The sequence below is a fragment of the Myotis daubentonii genome, chromosome 3 (genome assembly GCF_963259705.1).
Source record: "Myotis daubentonii chromosome 3, mMyoDau2.1, whole genome shotgun sequence".
NCBI lineage: Eukaryota > Metazoa > Chordata > Mammalia > Chiroptera > Vespertilionidae > Myotis > Myotis daubentonii.
In genome coordinates this window covers 115,966,376-115,982,291 of record NC_081842.1, presented here as the reverse complement: position 1 = coordinate 115,982,291, position 15,916 = coordinate 115,966,376, and the positions used below count along the sequence as shown (strand labels likewise).

The 15,916-nt window shown below is 40.5% G+C and overlaps 1 protein-coding gene across 3 annotated transcripts in view; it reads left to right on the top strand.

Moving 5' to 3' along the window:
* PLS1 (plastin 1) overlaps window positions 1-15,916 on the top strand; it is a 128,412-nt gene that overhangs the window by 27,977 nt on the left and 84,519 nt on the right. For all 3 annotated transcript variants that reach the window (XM_059688263.1, XM_059688264.1, XM_059688262.1), the window contains 2 exons: window positions 5,019-5,122; window positions 15,361-15,524. In XM_059688263.1, coding sequence (XP_059544246.1) covers window positions 5,053-5,122; window positions 15,361-15,524 — 234 coding nt within the window. In that variant the 5' untranslated portion in view covers window positions 5,019-5,052. The remainder of the gene's footprint in view (window positions 1-5,018; window positions 5,123-15,360; window positions 15,525-15,916) is intronic.

Sequence of the window (15,916 nt, the reverse complement as noted above, 5' to 3'; positions counted from 1 at the left end):
CTTATATTGCCATTTCATATACTGCAATTGCCTTGTGTTGACGTAAGAAATGTCCAAACCTGTAGAGAATTTTTACAAGTTCATTTGAGCCAAACTGACAATAATCTCTGGTAAGCAAAATTTCAATGGTTTGAGAAAATGCTCTGGAGAACGGCAGTTTTGCATCTTATTTTACACATTAGAATCAGAGGAAGAGGCATAAGGGGGTTACATGAAATCTATAGGTGGTAGATGAGGGAGGTGGGGAAAGCAAAGTGAGGGAAACTCTGCAAAGAACAAATAATGAAGTTAGAAAGGTTAATGAGAATAAAACAGCAAAATATGGCTAATACAAGAATAAATTTAAGTGAACTGAAAAATACTTAAGAGGCCAGGTATGGACAGAGGCGATCATGTCTAATGCGGTTGGGAAGAAGTTAAGGACACAAAGGGAGTGGTGTGTGGAAGTCCAAGTGGTTGAATTGAGAGAAGGGCGCAGAGAGCACATTATGTAGATAGTGTGGGAGTAATGAGAAGGTTAATAGTTGGGAATACTGAAGCAGAAAAAAATCCCCAACATCAAGATAACAGTATAAGATTGACCCTTGCACAACTCAAGTTTAGGGACCCCAACCCCTCTCCAGTCAAAAATGTGCATGTAATTTTTTTGCAATACTTGTGCCTACCACAGTGGGGTAGCTATGAAATTAATACAGCAGTGCAGTATGTACTACAGTTAATTTTATGCAGCTATGATTTAATACTGCATCTTTGTGTTTGTTTACAGTTCTCTAGATTGTGACTGGCACCATGTGTGTTTTGTGCATATGTTTTGATAAATTTTTAATATTTTTATGATATATTTGTATATATTTGATGGTAACATATTTTATGCATTCATGACATACCTAACTTTTTCTTAGTTTTTGATATTTCTAGGCTATGCAGTTCAACTGTGAAGTTTTTCAAACTGTTGCATGTCTTAAAATTTTTTTCCAATATATTTATTGAAAACAGTCTGCATGTTGGTGGACCCATGCAGTTCAAAGGTCAACTGTATTGATATTTTCTGGTGCATGATCAGGGCCGGGGAAAGATGCAAGAGGTTGGCCAGCTGGGGGGAGGGACCACAAGAAGGCTCCAGGGCATGTCCGGCCTTCTCGCTCAGTCCCGATCAGCCAAACCCCAGCAGCAAGTTAACCTACCAGTTGAAGCTTTTGCCCCCTGGTGGCCAGTGCACATCTTAGCGATTGGTTGACCGGTCGACTGTCTGTACCCTGGTGGTCAGTGCACGTCATAGCGAGTGGTTGAGCAGCCTTAGCATATCATTAGCATATTACGCTTTGATTGGTTGAATGGATGACCGGACACATAACATATTAGGCTTTTATTATATAGGATGACAGACTCAGTAGACATTTTAACTAAAGAAAGTCTGATAAAGAAAGAACAGCTTGATATGGAATATGCATGATTGCTTCTTGCAAAGTCAGTGATGCAGCTCCCTCTTGTTAATTGTGGTTGAAAAGTACATTGCTGGAGATATTATAAATAAATAAAAATATTTCCAGGTTTTCTTTAAATAGAAAGAAAACTTCAATTAATTTATGTTTCTTAGCTGCTTATTTCTTCACGTAGTGATTTATTCCTGTGACCTTGTGATCTTTAAACTTGTAATGGAAAGCTGAAAATAGGATGTAATAGGAAAAAAGGAGGGTTATGGTGAGAGATGAGAGAAGAGTTTGTGAAGAAGAGAGGAGTATATAGGACACTGGTGGCACTGCTGCTTTCCTCACCGGAGATAGTGACATGCTCCAGAACCTCTGACCCTAGCCAGTTCTTCGGAGAAACACTATCAAGGCTTTTTTCCATAAAAATCAGGAATGAAGGAAATATCACATTTCTCTGAGTTCTTTAAAGCAACTTTATTTTGACTTTGATGCCTCATCCTGCTTGAGTACTGTCAAATTTTTCTCAGGCACCTGCAATTTGCCTCTTAGCCTCTGTTATCCTGGGATCTTAAACAGAGCAAAGCATGGAGGAAATTCTCCTATCCTCAGTTATCAATCCTGTCATCGAGTGGATTTCTCTCATAGAGGTTCTACTACACTTTGTCTGTGCCTCGTCTCTGCCACCCCTGGGGTAGCAGTCTCCTTGCTCTCATTAAGTGAGTTCCCTCCTTCCCCATTGTGATAATCTCTCCCTTCTCTTGGTCTCTCTCATTTGTGGCTTCCCAGAGGCCTCTTCTCCTGCTGCCCCGTTCCCAAGATATCCAGCCTAAATAAGCCCTAAGAAGGTCTGTGCTTCTATCCAAACTCAGAAGGCCCACAGATTCCAGACTGGTTTTGCTTTCTGTGCTGCCAGAGTTCCTAACATAAAAGATAGTTATTACTTTTATTTATTGGGGGTGTGGGGGAGAGAATAAACATAATTTGATATTTCAGTACATTATTCTGCCCAAATAATATTAACTATTTTGATTAAGATTGAGGTACTGAAAATAAATTTTCTCCTGTTCAAAACCGATTTTGTTATCTTTATTTTATTTATTATTTTTACTATCTGAGTTCACAATTTTTATATTATGAATAATTTAAAACAAAAAATACCAAAAAGTACAATAGCAATTTTAATTGATGTCCATATACTTAAGCTCAGATGGAACAGATGTTAAAATTTTGCCGTAATTACTAAAAATCTGTCTTTTTAATAAAATTAATAGATCTAGCTCTAACCCAAGCTGCAGTCCTGGCCTCCCTCTCCATAGACAACCAGAGAGGACCCAAGTAAATGAAATCAGATATCAAAGAGAGAATTGAAAAGTGACACTATAGAAATACCAACAATTCTAAGAAAATACTTTGATCCCAGGCCCTGGTCAGGGCACATGCTGGTGGAAGCCAATCAACGTGTCTCTCTCACATCAATGTTTCCCTCTCTCTGTCTCTTGTCCTCCTTTCCACTCTCTCTAAAAATCAATAGAAAAACATCTGCAGGTGAAGATTAAAAAACAAAATTCCACCTTGAGATATTTATCTTACAGAAATAAACATGGATATGTACAATTATTTACCTACTAGCATTTTCATTGCAACATTGTTTAGAACAAAATATTGGAAGCAATGAAATACCCTGAAATAAGAGATTTACCAAATATGTTATGATATAGTAATATGTGACCATTAAATATCCTATATAAGAAAAGAGAAGCATGTAAATTGACCATCCCTCCACTACACTCACCAGCCAATCAGAAATGAGTATGCAAATTAACCTGACAAAGATGGCAGGTTAATTTGCATGCACAGGCGCCAGGCGGAGAGCAGAGCAGGAGAGCCCGCAGCTTGGGGGGACGTGGCTCCCTTGGTCACTCCCCCCAAACTGCCGGGTGGAGAGCAGAGTGGGAGAGCCGGCGGAGAGTGGGTGGCTTGGGGAACTTGGCTCCCCAAGCCACCAGACGGAGAGCAGAGAGGGAGAGCTGGTGGCTTGGAGGACTTGGCAGAGTGGGAGGCCATGGGACAAAGACAGAGCAGGAAGGGAAAACAAAGAGCACGGGGAGCACCAGGAATGCTGGGAATTGTAGTTCTGGTGGAAGACGGATCTCCTAGACCAGTGGTTCTTAACCTTGGCTGCATATTAGAATCACCTGGGAATCTTTTTAAAATCCTGATTTCTGGGCCTCATCCTCCGGAAATTCTGTTTCTTTGTTACTAATGTTGTGGCCTCACCCCATAACAAAGAAACAGAATTTCCAGAGGATGAGGCCCAGAAATCAGGATTTCAAAAAGATTCCCAGGTGATTCTAATGTGCAGCCAAGGTTGAGAACCACTGTCCTAGACACTAGCAAAGTGAACCTGGAGCAAGTTACTGTTGCGGTAGGGGATGGAGGAAAAGCAAAGGTGAGAGACATAAGTAAAATCAGAGTGTCTAGGAAAAATTAAAGGGAAGATATCCTAAAACTACCAGGAAATCTCCACCAATGAAGCAAAGAAAAAAAAATGCCTCTATTATTCTGTGAGCAACAAACCAAACTTGGTTGGGGGTCTCAGACAATTCGCTCATATGATTGCAAAGACAGACAAAACTCCTGGATTGGAGATGGCTCTCCTGAGCGCTCCCAGATTGGAGAAGGTGCAGGTCGGGCTGAGGGACCCCCACACGAATGTCATGCACTGAGCCTCTAGTTGTATTGATAAATAACATGGAAACATACAACATACAACATTGATAAATAACATGGAAACATATTCATGCAAAAATATAATATACTAACATATTTCACCCCTTAAAAAGGTATTCATTACTTGAAAGTACAACAGATAGATATAGATAATAAAGTGATACCAGTTGATGTTTCTGGATAGTGGGATTATGGGTAATTTTAATTATGTTTTAGAAAGCAGCTGTGCTTACTACCACCAAAGCTATTTTCTGTTTGGGTCATATGTTACCAATTACTTTCTACAATGACTACCACCTGTTTGTTTTTGTTACAACTCAGTTTTACTGGATTTTCCCCCTTTAGTTTGTATCACTTGCTCAGAGTAAGAAAGGACCCCCATATCTGGGAAAGACATCTCCCCTGGGGAAGAGAGAGTTGGTGGCAGTGGCCGCATATTGTAAAGCTGACCATGAAAGCCACAGCTCCATCTCCAGACGTGCAGACTCCTCTTACTGTAAAATTCTATTTGTGGACATGGCTCATGTATTAAAATTTTACTTTCTGATCCCTTTCTTTATGTTTACAAATGTTACACTTCTCTCAAACTTGAAGTGCATATTTTACTGAAATAGTTGGGTAAAATGTACATGAAAATGATGCGGGCTATTAAGAACTAGCACAGGGTGTGAAAAACAGGTATTTGTTACCCTGGGATCCATTTCTATTTCTTCCTTGTCAGCCAGACCTCTCACGTGATTCCTTTTAGATATTTTACTGCCTGTGGACTCTGTATTTGCTTAGATAAATGTTTGTAAAAGGCTCTTTTTATAACATTGCTTTTTATTTTTTATTTTCTTTCTTTTTTTTTTTTTTTAGGTATAAAGACCTGAGGGAAGTCTTTCCTGTCAAGATGGAAAATAGTACCACTACCATTTCTCGGGAGGAGCTGGAGGAACTACAAGAAGCATTTAATAAAATAGGTATGCTTGAGAAAAACTCCATGTGATGTTATTCTTCTGCTTGGTATCAGACTTCCAAGAATTGAACAGTACCTTTTATTGCTTCTACCACCACCCATTTACCCCGAGATGTATTCCTTTTTTTTTCTTTTCATCTAGGTTTCACTGGATTCTTTTTTTCTTTCTGAAAGATAAACTGAAACTAGGCTTGAATTTCTAGGACAATTGTACTTTCAATTCTTTGATCATTTCTTTGCAGAGAATAATCCAGGTTAATGAATGACAGTGTAATTGAATATGCTTAACATGATATCCTCATTACAAAAAAAAATAGAGAAATACTTCCTTGTCTATAAACTGAACTTTGGCCTTTATGTGTTTTTCATTAACAATAACACTTTTGACTTCATTTAGAATATTTAAAAATCTTAATATTCTTATTAAAGGCCATAGGGCCTATTTTCCTGCTCCCTTATGCATAATTTAAAAATCTTAGTGTCATTTTTAAAGGTCATTGTGTCTTATTTTTCTTCTTTCACTTTTTAAAGCCATTCAATGTTTTGTCTTTATGATATTATCATTTGAACAGCTTTGTATTTTTCTCCCCCCCAAATTTCCTTATACTCTGTTTGATTGTGTTTCTTCTGCATTTTGCTCTTAGAAACCTGTGACAAACCAGGAGAATATAAATACCATATTTGGCTCTAATCTGTGAGCACATGCAAACTGAGCAGTCTGTAGACATGGGGATACTGAAACCAGCACCCTTACCCTTCTTCAGTAGGCCTTTGTTTAGTGCAGTCTACGGAAAGCAGTGAGGTGGTAGACCATGGAGGATAGAATAAGCAGTTTTGTGCCCATTCTTCTTACAAATCTAATGAATAATAATGAAAACTAATGCAGGTGAAATGCAATGTGGAATGAGTTTCAGAGACCAATACAAAGAGAAAAGATTTAAGATTAAAATGTAAAGCTCTTCAAAAATAAAAAGTAAAGCTCTCAGGAAGCTTATGACTTACAAATCATTGCTATGAATTCTACAAATCTCTGAACCCCTCCTCTTCTTCATGTATAGCTGGCTCCAGGATGACTCAAACCTTCAGAATACAGTCTGCACAGTGGCTGAATTAGGCTCATGGGGCATGCCTTAATCTTGGTCTTGTCTTTCTTTTGGGCACCATATATTTGTCATTAGGGCATTGTATGAAGATGGTATGATTTCTATAACATCACTGTTAAAAATAACTTTTATAGGGTTTGTAAGGAGTGCCTAGAGTCTTTTCAAGACAGAAATTAAGCAATTATTGGGATATTCTGCTTATTTTGAACATTGAAATAGAGGAAGTGATAAAAATGTATCGCTTGCCCGGATAGTGTGCCTCAGTGGTTGAGTGTCGACCTATGAACCAGGAGGTCAACATTCGATTCCCAGTCAGGTCACATGCCTGGGTAATTGAATATGCTTAATATGATATCCTCATTACAGAGAAAAAATAGAGAAACACTTCCTTGTCTATAAACTGAACTCTGGCCTTTATGTGTTTGTCATTAACAATAACACTTTTTGACTGGGAGGTCTTTCCCAGATATGGGGGTCCTTTCTTACCCCACGGTCTCTGGTAGGGGGTGTGCAGGAGGCAGCTGATAAATGATTCTTTCTCATCATTGATGTTTCTCTCTCTCTCTTCCTTTCTCTCTAATATATATATATATATATATTTATTTAAAATGTATCTGTTTAGTTTGACATTTCTGTTATTTTATAGGTGCAGTTTGGTAGTTTGCATAAAAGTGCTATCTAGGTCTTAGTAAAATAAATGAATTAGTAATCAGTTTTCTTTGTTTAGCACACCCACTTTAACCTTTATGACTCATGGACATACAATCCTGTAGTACTTATTTAATGATATTTTGAATAAATAATTCACTGATGGAACAATTCTGACAGCAAGATAACTTGCTGTGTGAGAGAAGTGCTGACAGCAGCTGAGCATGTACTTGTTACTTCATTTACAAGGTAAATGGCTACTCAAACTCAGTGATCACTCTGCTTATTTGTTGTACCAACAAACTTTTCTCAGAGGTCATACAACCTAACTAGATGGGATATTTTGGGTTCTCTAGGGAGAAGTGGGAGATTAAAATATTTGTCTTATTTTTTAATTGTGGTAAGATAGACATAAAATTTACCATTTAGTGTACAGTTCAGTGGCATTAAGTACATTCACATTGTTATGCAGTCATCACCACCATCGATCTCTAGAACGTTTTCATCTTCCCATACTATCATTATACCCATTATATACTAACTCCCAGCCCCACCAGGTCTACTGCCATTCTACTGTCTGCCTCTGTGAATCTGGCTACTCTATAATAACGTAATATAAGTGCAGTCATAAAATATTTGTTTTTTTTTGTGACTGGCTTACTTCACTTAGCATATGTCTTCAAGGTTCATTTATGTCATATCATGTGTCAGAATTTCCTTAATGTTTTTCTTTGAGAGAGAGAAAGAGAGAGAGATACACCTCTTTGTTCCACGTATTTCTTCTTCATTGGTTGATTCTTGTATGTGTCCTGGCCAAGCATGAAATCTGTAACCTTGGTGTATGGGGATGATACTCTAACAAAGTATGCTACCCCGCCAGGGCTGAATTTCCTTACTTTTCAAGACTGAATAAAATTCCATTGTATGCCTATACCATATGTTGTTTATCTGTTCCTCAATAAATGACCACTTGAGATGTTTCTACCTTTTGGCTATTGCTACTCATGTTGCTATGAACATGGGTGTGCAAATATCTGTTCAAGTCTCTGTTTTCAGTATACTGAAAAATGGTATTAAATTGTATAGTTAAACATGGTATTACTGAATCATATGTTAATTTTATGTTGAGTTTTTTAAGGAACCACCATACTGCTTTACATGGTAGCTGCACTCTTTCATATTTCCACCAACCGTGCACAAGGGTTTCAATTTCTTCAAATCCTTGCCAACACTGTTATTTTCTGTTCTGTTTTGTTTTTAAGAGTCATACTCGTGAGTGTGTAGGGGTATCTCACAGTAAGTTTGATTTGCATTTCCATAATAATTAGTCATGCTGAACATCTTTTCATGTGCTTATTGGCCATTTGTGTATCTTCTTTGGAGAAATGTCTAAGTTCTTTGCCCATATTTTTAATTTCAAGTTTTTTAAAATTACAGTTTACATTCATATTATTTTGTATTAGTTTCAGGTATACAACATAGTGGTTAGACAATCATATACTTTACAAAGTGTTCCTCTGGATATTTCCAGTGCCCACCTGACATCACACATGGCTATTACAATATTATTGACGATATTCCCTGTGCTGTACTTGATTGTTTAAAAAACCTTTATTGTTGAGAGTATTACAGATGTCCCTTTTTTCCACCCCTTACCCACCCCATCCCAGACCTTCACCACCCTATTGTCTTTGTCCATAGGTAATGCATATCCTATATAATCCTATATAATAAAAGGCTAATATGCAAATCAACCGAACGGCAGAATGACAGTTGCTATGATGCGCACTGACCACCAGGGGCCAGACGCTCAATGCAGGAGCTGCCCCCTGGTAGTCAGTACTCTCCTACAGGCGGAGCGCCTGAAGCCGGGCTCATGGCTGGTGAGCCCAGCGGCGGTGGTGGGAGCCTCTCTTGCCTCCATGGCCTTGCTAAAGATGTCCGACTAACGGCTTAGGCCCACTCCATGGGGGCAGAGGGGAGTGGGCCTAAGCCATTAGTCAGACATTCCCTGAGGGCTCCCAGACTGCCAGAGGGTGCAGGCCAGGCTGAGGCATCCTCCCCCCCCCCCCCCCCCCCGCCCACTGCCCGGTGCATGAATTTTGTGCACCAGGCCTCTAGTTTGCATATAAGATCTTTTGTTAATCCCTTAGTTAATGTCTGCCCCTCCCAACCCCTTCCCTCTGAGATTCATCAGTCTGTTCCATTTTCCATGCCTCTGATTCTATTTTATTCACCAGTTTATTTTGTTCATTAGATTACTTGTTTGTTTCTTTTGATTTCTAGATGCAATTATTGATAGATATGCATTTATTGCCATTTTATTGTTCATATATTTTTTTAATCTTTTTCTTTATCTTCTTCTTCTTTCTCTTCTTAAATAATACCCTTCAACATTTTATGCAATACTTGTTTGGTGGTGATGAGCTCCTTTAGCTTTTTCTTGTCTGTGAAGCTCTTTATCTGACCTTCAATTCTAAATGATACTTTTGCTGGAAAGAGTAATCTTGGTTGTATTCCTTGATATTCATCACTTTGAATATTTCTTGCCACTCCCTTCTGGTCTACAAAGTTTCTGGTGAGGAATCAACTGGAAGTCATATTGGTGCTCTCTTATAGGTAACTAACTGCTTTACTTTTGCTGCTTTTAAGATTCTCTCTATGTGTTTTGCCCTTGGCATTTTAATTATGATGTGTCTTCGTGTGGGCCCCTTTGGGTTCCTTTTGTTTGGGGTTCTCTGCACTTCCTGGACTTGTAAGTCTATTTCTTTCACCAGGTAGGGTAAGTTTTTTGTCATTATTTCTTCAAATAGGTTTTCAATACCTTGCTCTCTCTCTTCTCCTTCTGGCACCCCTTTAATGCAAATGTTGGTACCCTTGAAGTTGTCCCAGAGGCTCCTTATACTATCTTCATATTTTTGGATTAGGTGTTTTTTGTTTCCTCATATTCCAAATCATTGATATAATTCTTGGAATCCTTTACTCTATTGTTGAATTCCTGTAAATTATTCATTATTTCAGTTAGTGTATGCTTAATTTCTGACTAGTCCTTTTTCATGTCTTATTCTCACTAAGATCCTTGAAAGTCTTACTAAGTCCATTGAAGCTCTCATTAAGTCCCTTGAATCGCTCATTAAGATTCTTGAGCAACCTTATAATCATTGTTTTGAACTCTGTATCCAGTAATTTGCTTGCTTCCATTTCTTTCATTTGTGACATGTTTCTTTGTCTACACATTTTGGCTGCTTCCTTGTGTTTGTTTCTATGTATCAGGTAGACGTCTGTGTCTCCTGGAATTGGTAGTGGCCTTGTGTTGTAGGTGTCCTACATGGCCCAGTAGCTCAGCCTGCCCAGTCACCTGAGCTGGGCACTCTAGGTGAGCCCCTTTGTGGGCTGTGTGCACAGTCTTGTAGTATTTGAGCTTTGATTGCTGTTGGCATTACTGGGAGGAATTGACCTCCAGGCAAATTGGCTGTGAGGACCAGTTGTGACTATTCTATGGAGCAGAACTTGTTACAGTGGGGCTTTGGTGCTCACTGTTTGCCCTTTGAGTGTGTAACTTGTGGATGTGTGGAGTAGTAATATGATATGGTCTGAAGCTGTCCACAAGGTGCACTGGCTCTGGGGCCTCCTGGGAAGTACAAAGTCAGCCACTGCCTAGGGCAGCCGTGGGCAAACTACGGCCCACGGGCCAGATCCAGCCCATTTGAAATGAATAAAACTAAAAAGAAAAAAGACCGTACCCTTTTATGTAATGATGTTTACTTTGAATTTATATTAGTTCACACAAACACTCCATCCATGCTTTTGTTCCGGCCCTCCAGTCCAGTTTAAGAACCCATTGTGGCCCTCGAGTCAAAAAGTTTGCCCACCCCTGGCCTAGGGCCATGCAGCAGGAGCTACAGAGAGATCTGCAGATGGCTGCTACTTTTATTGGGCTTGGAAGTGCCCAGGAAAGGCCCAGCTGTGAAGCAAGGCAGGCTGGTGCTAGTGCTAGGTCTTGAGCCTTTTATTGATAGGTATGGCACATGTTGACACCAGCTGCTCCTTGTTTGTGAGATTTTAGAAAAGTCTGAAGCCTGAGCCAAGATATGGCCATTCATATGGAAAAGCTGCTGCAAACAGCTTGGGTGGGCTGCAAATTGTATTGGCCAGAATCCCAAATAGTCACTAGGGAAGAGAGAACAGTGTGGGCCATGCTGATGGAAACTCAGATATGGCTTCCAGTTAGCTCTGCAAGTGGGGAGGCCCCAGCACAGGAACAGTGACCCCTGAGAGCACCCCTATCTGGGAGAAACCCCTCCTGAGTTCTTGCCCTGATTCCAGATAATCCAGTTCCTTCGTGAATGTCCCAGGTTCCTTTTAAGTGGGCACCCCAATGTTGGAGCCTAGAGGGATTGAGTCCGAGTAAGTCTGTGTACTGGACTGTAAGAGGGAGTGCCTGGAACCCCAGCAGCCTCCGTTGTCACTCAGCCATAATCCCCACTTGTTTTTACAGCCTGAAGTTACAGGGGCTTCTCTTACCAGCTCTGAACCCTGTGCTGAGGAGTCTGGTGTGGGGCTGGGACCTCATGCTCCTCATAAGTGGCCTCCACAGAAGAGATATCCCTCCTGATTAAAAACAAAACAAAACAAAACAAAAAACACTCCACAGCCTGTTGATGCTTCTGCCCCTCCTACCAGTCTCAGTGTGCTTTCTTCTTTACTTCTCTAGTTGTAGGATTTCCATTCAGCCAAATTTCAGGAGGTTTTGACTCATGGTTGCTCTGTATTTTAGTTGGAATTTTGATGTGGTTGTGGGGACAGCAAGTACCCACCTTTACCTACACTGCCATCTTGGTTTTCTTCTCCCTATGCTGTACTTAAGATCCCCATGTCTTTGCCCATTTTTAAATCAGGTCAGTTGTTTTTTGTTGTTGAGTTGTAGGAAAGTCCTATTTCTTTTGAAAATGTGATGTTTATGGTTATTTAATCTAAACCTTGATATCCTCATTTTAAAATTTAGAATAGTAATATTAATTAACTCAAGGTTGTAAGGATTTCATGAGATAAAGTAACTCAAGTTCTTAACAGATATTGGCACAGAATCGGTGCTTATAAAAAGGTATCTGTTATTTCTTGTCACATCACACCCAAACCACAGAGGTCATGGGGATGGAACTGGGATTTAAAGCACAAACATCTTTCTGTCTTTAGAGCTCTCACCTTTATCTATTCTTACTAGTTTAGCATGATGGTTAGCAGGTAAATAACGTTTTCTCAGTCATATATATATCTATACTAATAAAAGGGTAATATGCTAATTAGACCAGATCGACCGGATGCCTTCTGGATGTCTGATGTCCTTCCAGACAAAGCCACAGTGGCAGGGGCTGAGGCAGAGGTGGTTAGGGGTGATCAGGCCAGCAGGGGAGAGTAGTTAGGGGTGATTAGGTTGGCAGGGGAGCAAGCAGTTAGGGGCGAGATCAGGCAGGGGTGCAGTTAGGGGCATTCAGGCTGGCAGGCAGAGGTGGTTAGGGGTGATCAGGCCAGCAGGGGAGCAGTTAGGGGTGATCAGGTCAGCGGGGGAGCAGTTAGGGGCATCAGGCCAGCAGGCAGAGATGGTTAGGGGTGATCAGACAGGCAGGCAGATGAGCGGTTAGGAGCCAGCAGTCCTGGATTGCGAGAGAGATGTCCGATTGCCGGTTTAGGCTTGAACCCTGTGGCAGTTGGACATCCCCAAGAAGTTTTGGATTGGAGAGAGTACAGGCCAGGCTGAGGGACCCCCTGCCCCCGTGCATATATATAATAAATTATATATGTGTGTGTGTGTGTATATATATATATATATATATATATATATATATATATATATATATGTGTGTGTGTGTGTGTGTGTGTGTGTGTGTGTATCCACACGGGGGAGGGAGCACTGCTCAGCCAGAAGCAGGGCTCAGGGCTGGCGAACATAGCAGCAGTGGCGGGAGGGCACAGGCCAGGCTGAGGGACACCCCCCACCCCCTGTGCATGAATGTCTTGCACCTGACCTCTAGTATATATATATATTCTCACCCAAGGACGTGTTTATTGATTTTGAGAAAGAGACAGAGACAGTTGGGCTTCCTATATGTGCCCTGACTGGGGATTGAACCTGCAACCTAGGTATGTGCCCTGACTGGGAATCGAACCCGTAGTCTTTTGGTGTATGGGTCGACACTCCAGCCAACTGAGCCACCTGGACAGAGCTCCTTTTTATTTTATAGTACTCCCTACCACAGTACAGAAGTAAGCCAGCCTAGTTTATTTTTCCATTGCAGAATTATAGGAAACAATTCTGAAATGATGATATACTAAATAATGAGTATATGGTGATATCCTATATAATAAAAGAGAAACAGGTAAATTGACCGTCCCTCTGCTACGCTCACCAGCCAATCAGAAGTGAGTATACAAATTAACCTGCCAAAGATAACAGGTTAATTTGCATACACAGGTGCTGGGCAGAGAGCAGAGTGGGAGAGCCGGCAGCTTGGGGGGACGTGGCTCCCTCAGTTGCTCCCCCAAGCCGCTGGGCAGAGAGCAGCTCAGGAGAGCCGGCAGCTTGGGGGGATGTGGCTCCCTCGGTCGCTCCCAGCAACCGAGGGAGCCACGCTCCCCAAGTTGCTGGGCAGATAGCAGAGCGGTGTGGAACGGCTTGGGGAACTTGGCTCCCCAAGCTGCCAGACGGAGAGCAGAGAGGGAGAGCTGGCGGCTTGAAGGACTTGGCAGAGTGGGAGGCCATGGGATGGAGACAGAACAGGAAGGGAAAACCAAGAGCGTGGGGAGCACCAGGAATGCTAGGAATCATAGTTCAGGTGGCAGACGGATCTCCTAGACACTAGAGCAAAGTGAGCCTGGAGCAAGTTACTGTTGCGGTGGGGGATAGAGAGAAAGCAAAGGTGAGAGACGTAAGTAAAATCAGTGTCTAGGAAAAATTAAAGGGAAGATTTCCTAAAACTTCCAGGAAATCTCCACCAATGAAGCAAAGAGGAAAAAAAAAGCCTCTATTCTGTGAGCAACAAACCAAACTTGGTTGGGGGTCTCAGACAATTCACTCCTATGATTGCAAAGACAGACAGAAACTCCCGGATTGGAGAGGGCTCCCAGATTGGAAAGGATGCAGGTCGGGCTGATGTGAATCTTCGTGCACTGGGCTTCTAGTAGTAAATAATTAATTTCTATCTGAATTCAAAGAAAGCAGTATTAATTATTACAATAGTGATCAATTTAGCTTGTTAACTGACTTCTGAGATACAGTAATGTTTTTGTTATTGGTAGGTTCAAGTTTAGAAATTTTTTTATTGTTCTGAAGAGTATTAATTCTGGAAACTCATGCATGAGACTTTAAAAGTTTCTGTCTTTATAATTAATTCAGTTATAGTGAGGGCAGCTCGTTTACTTAGAGGAAAAAAATATATATGAACCAAATCAACCATTACCAAATGTGCCACAATAGCCTATACAAGGTACTGGTATATCCAGGCAACTAACCAAACACTCCAGAGCTCTGTTGCCAACCCTTGGCAGAAGTGTTTTATGTCACTTTTGTTCTGTGTCAACAAGTGACATGCAGTCTCTAGGGAAAACCCAGGGGATAGTATTTCAGTGATGATATGAAAATGACAGGGAACCTATTTCCAAAAGTCCAAATAGGTGTGAAATAATTTCTTGAACACTTAAACTCAAAATAATATCCAACATGATTCAGCCGACATCATGGTATCAGCAATACATTACGAAGAAGCAGTGAATTATTGACAATGAAACAGAACTCTACCAAGAGAAATGTAGGCCAGGAATGCCTTGTATATTTTACACATAGATAGTTTATATGAAGTGTGGGTCCAGCAGACCCCTTCTGTAATTCCGTAAAGAAGTTAAAGTCTGGTGGGTGTTCCCTTGTGACCATTGATGCTGTATTTCTTCTAGATATCTGAGACTTCCAAATACTTAGTTCTTTGAAGCTTAGTCATGTGCTACACCTGAGTTTTCATCTATCGGGGCAGTATCTGTATTATGCACTTAAAATATGTATGGTAGTCCTAAACCTATGGGGGAAAAGTGCATTTGAATATGGGTTTTTTTAAAAATATATATTTTATTTATTTTTTACAGAGAGGAAGGGAGAGGGATAGAGAGTGAGAAACATCGATGAGAGAGAAACATCGATCAGCTGCCTCCTGCACACCCGCTACTGGGGATGTGCCCGCAACCAAGGTACATGCCCTTGACCGGAATCGAACCTGGGAACTTTCAGTCTGCAGGCCGATACTCTATCCACTGAACCAAACCGGTTACGGCTGAATATGAGTTTTTTACATTGCACAGTTCAGGTGCAGGTGAAAATATTACTGCCACTAGCAAAACAAACCTAAAAGGTTCTGCTTGCCTGTGAATCTCCCAAACAGCCATCTGAATGCACCTCTCCAACAGAGTACAATTGATATTTGACAGCTCATAATTTATCTTACAGATATTGACAACAGTGGGTATGTCAGTGACTATGAACTTCAGGACCTGTTTAAGGAAGCAAGCCTTCCTCTGCCTGGCTACAAAGTCCGAGAGATCGTGGAGAAAATTTTAGCAGTTGCTGACAACAACAAAGATGGCAAAATCAGTTTTGAAGAATTTGTGTCCGTAAGTAATCTAATCCTGTCTTGGCTACTGAGCATATTGCTTTGAGAAAAATTTTAATAACGTCGTTGTCTCTTTGCTTAAATATAGCTGCAGGGACCATAAATGGTGCTGCTTTAAAATTGATGATGATAACTACAATAATGTCCACACATAATTAATGAAATTATAATTAATAAAATAAATAATTAATAAAACAAAAGAAAAAGTCATTCTCAAATGGAAGTCCGGCATAGAGAACAATAACAGTTTATGCCCTAGTAAAACTATAGTTGCGTTCATTGCTCAATGACTGTCTCTGTGTGTAGAATATTTACTGTTATTATTTGGCCTTGAGAAATGGAATATTTTTTAAACTGAAAGTATAGCTATACTTTCTAGAAACTGGTTGTTTC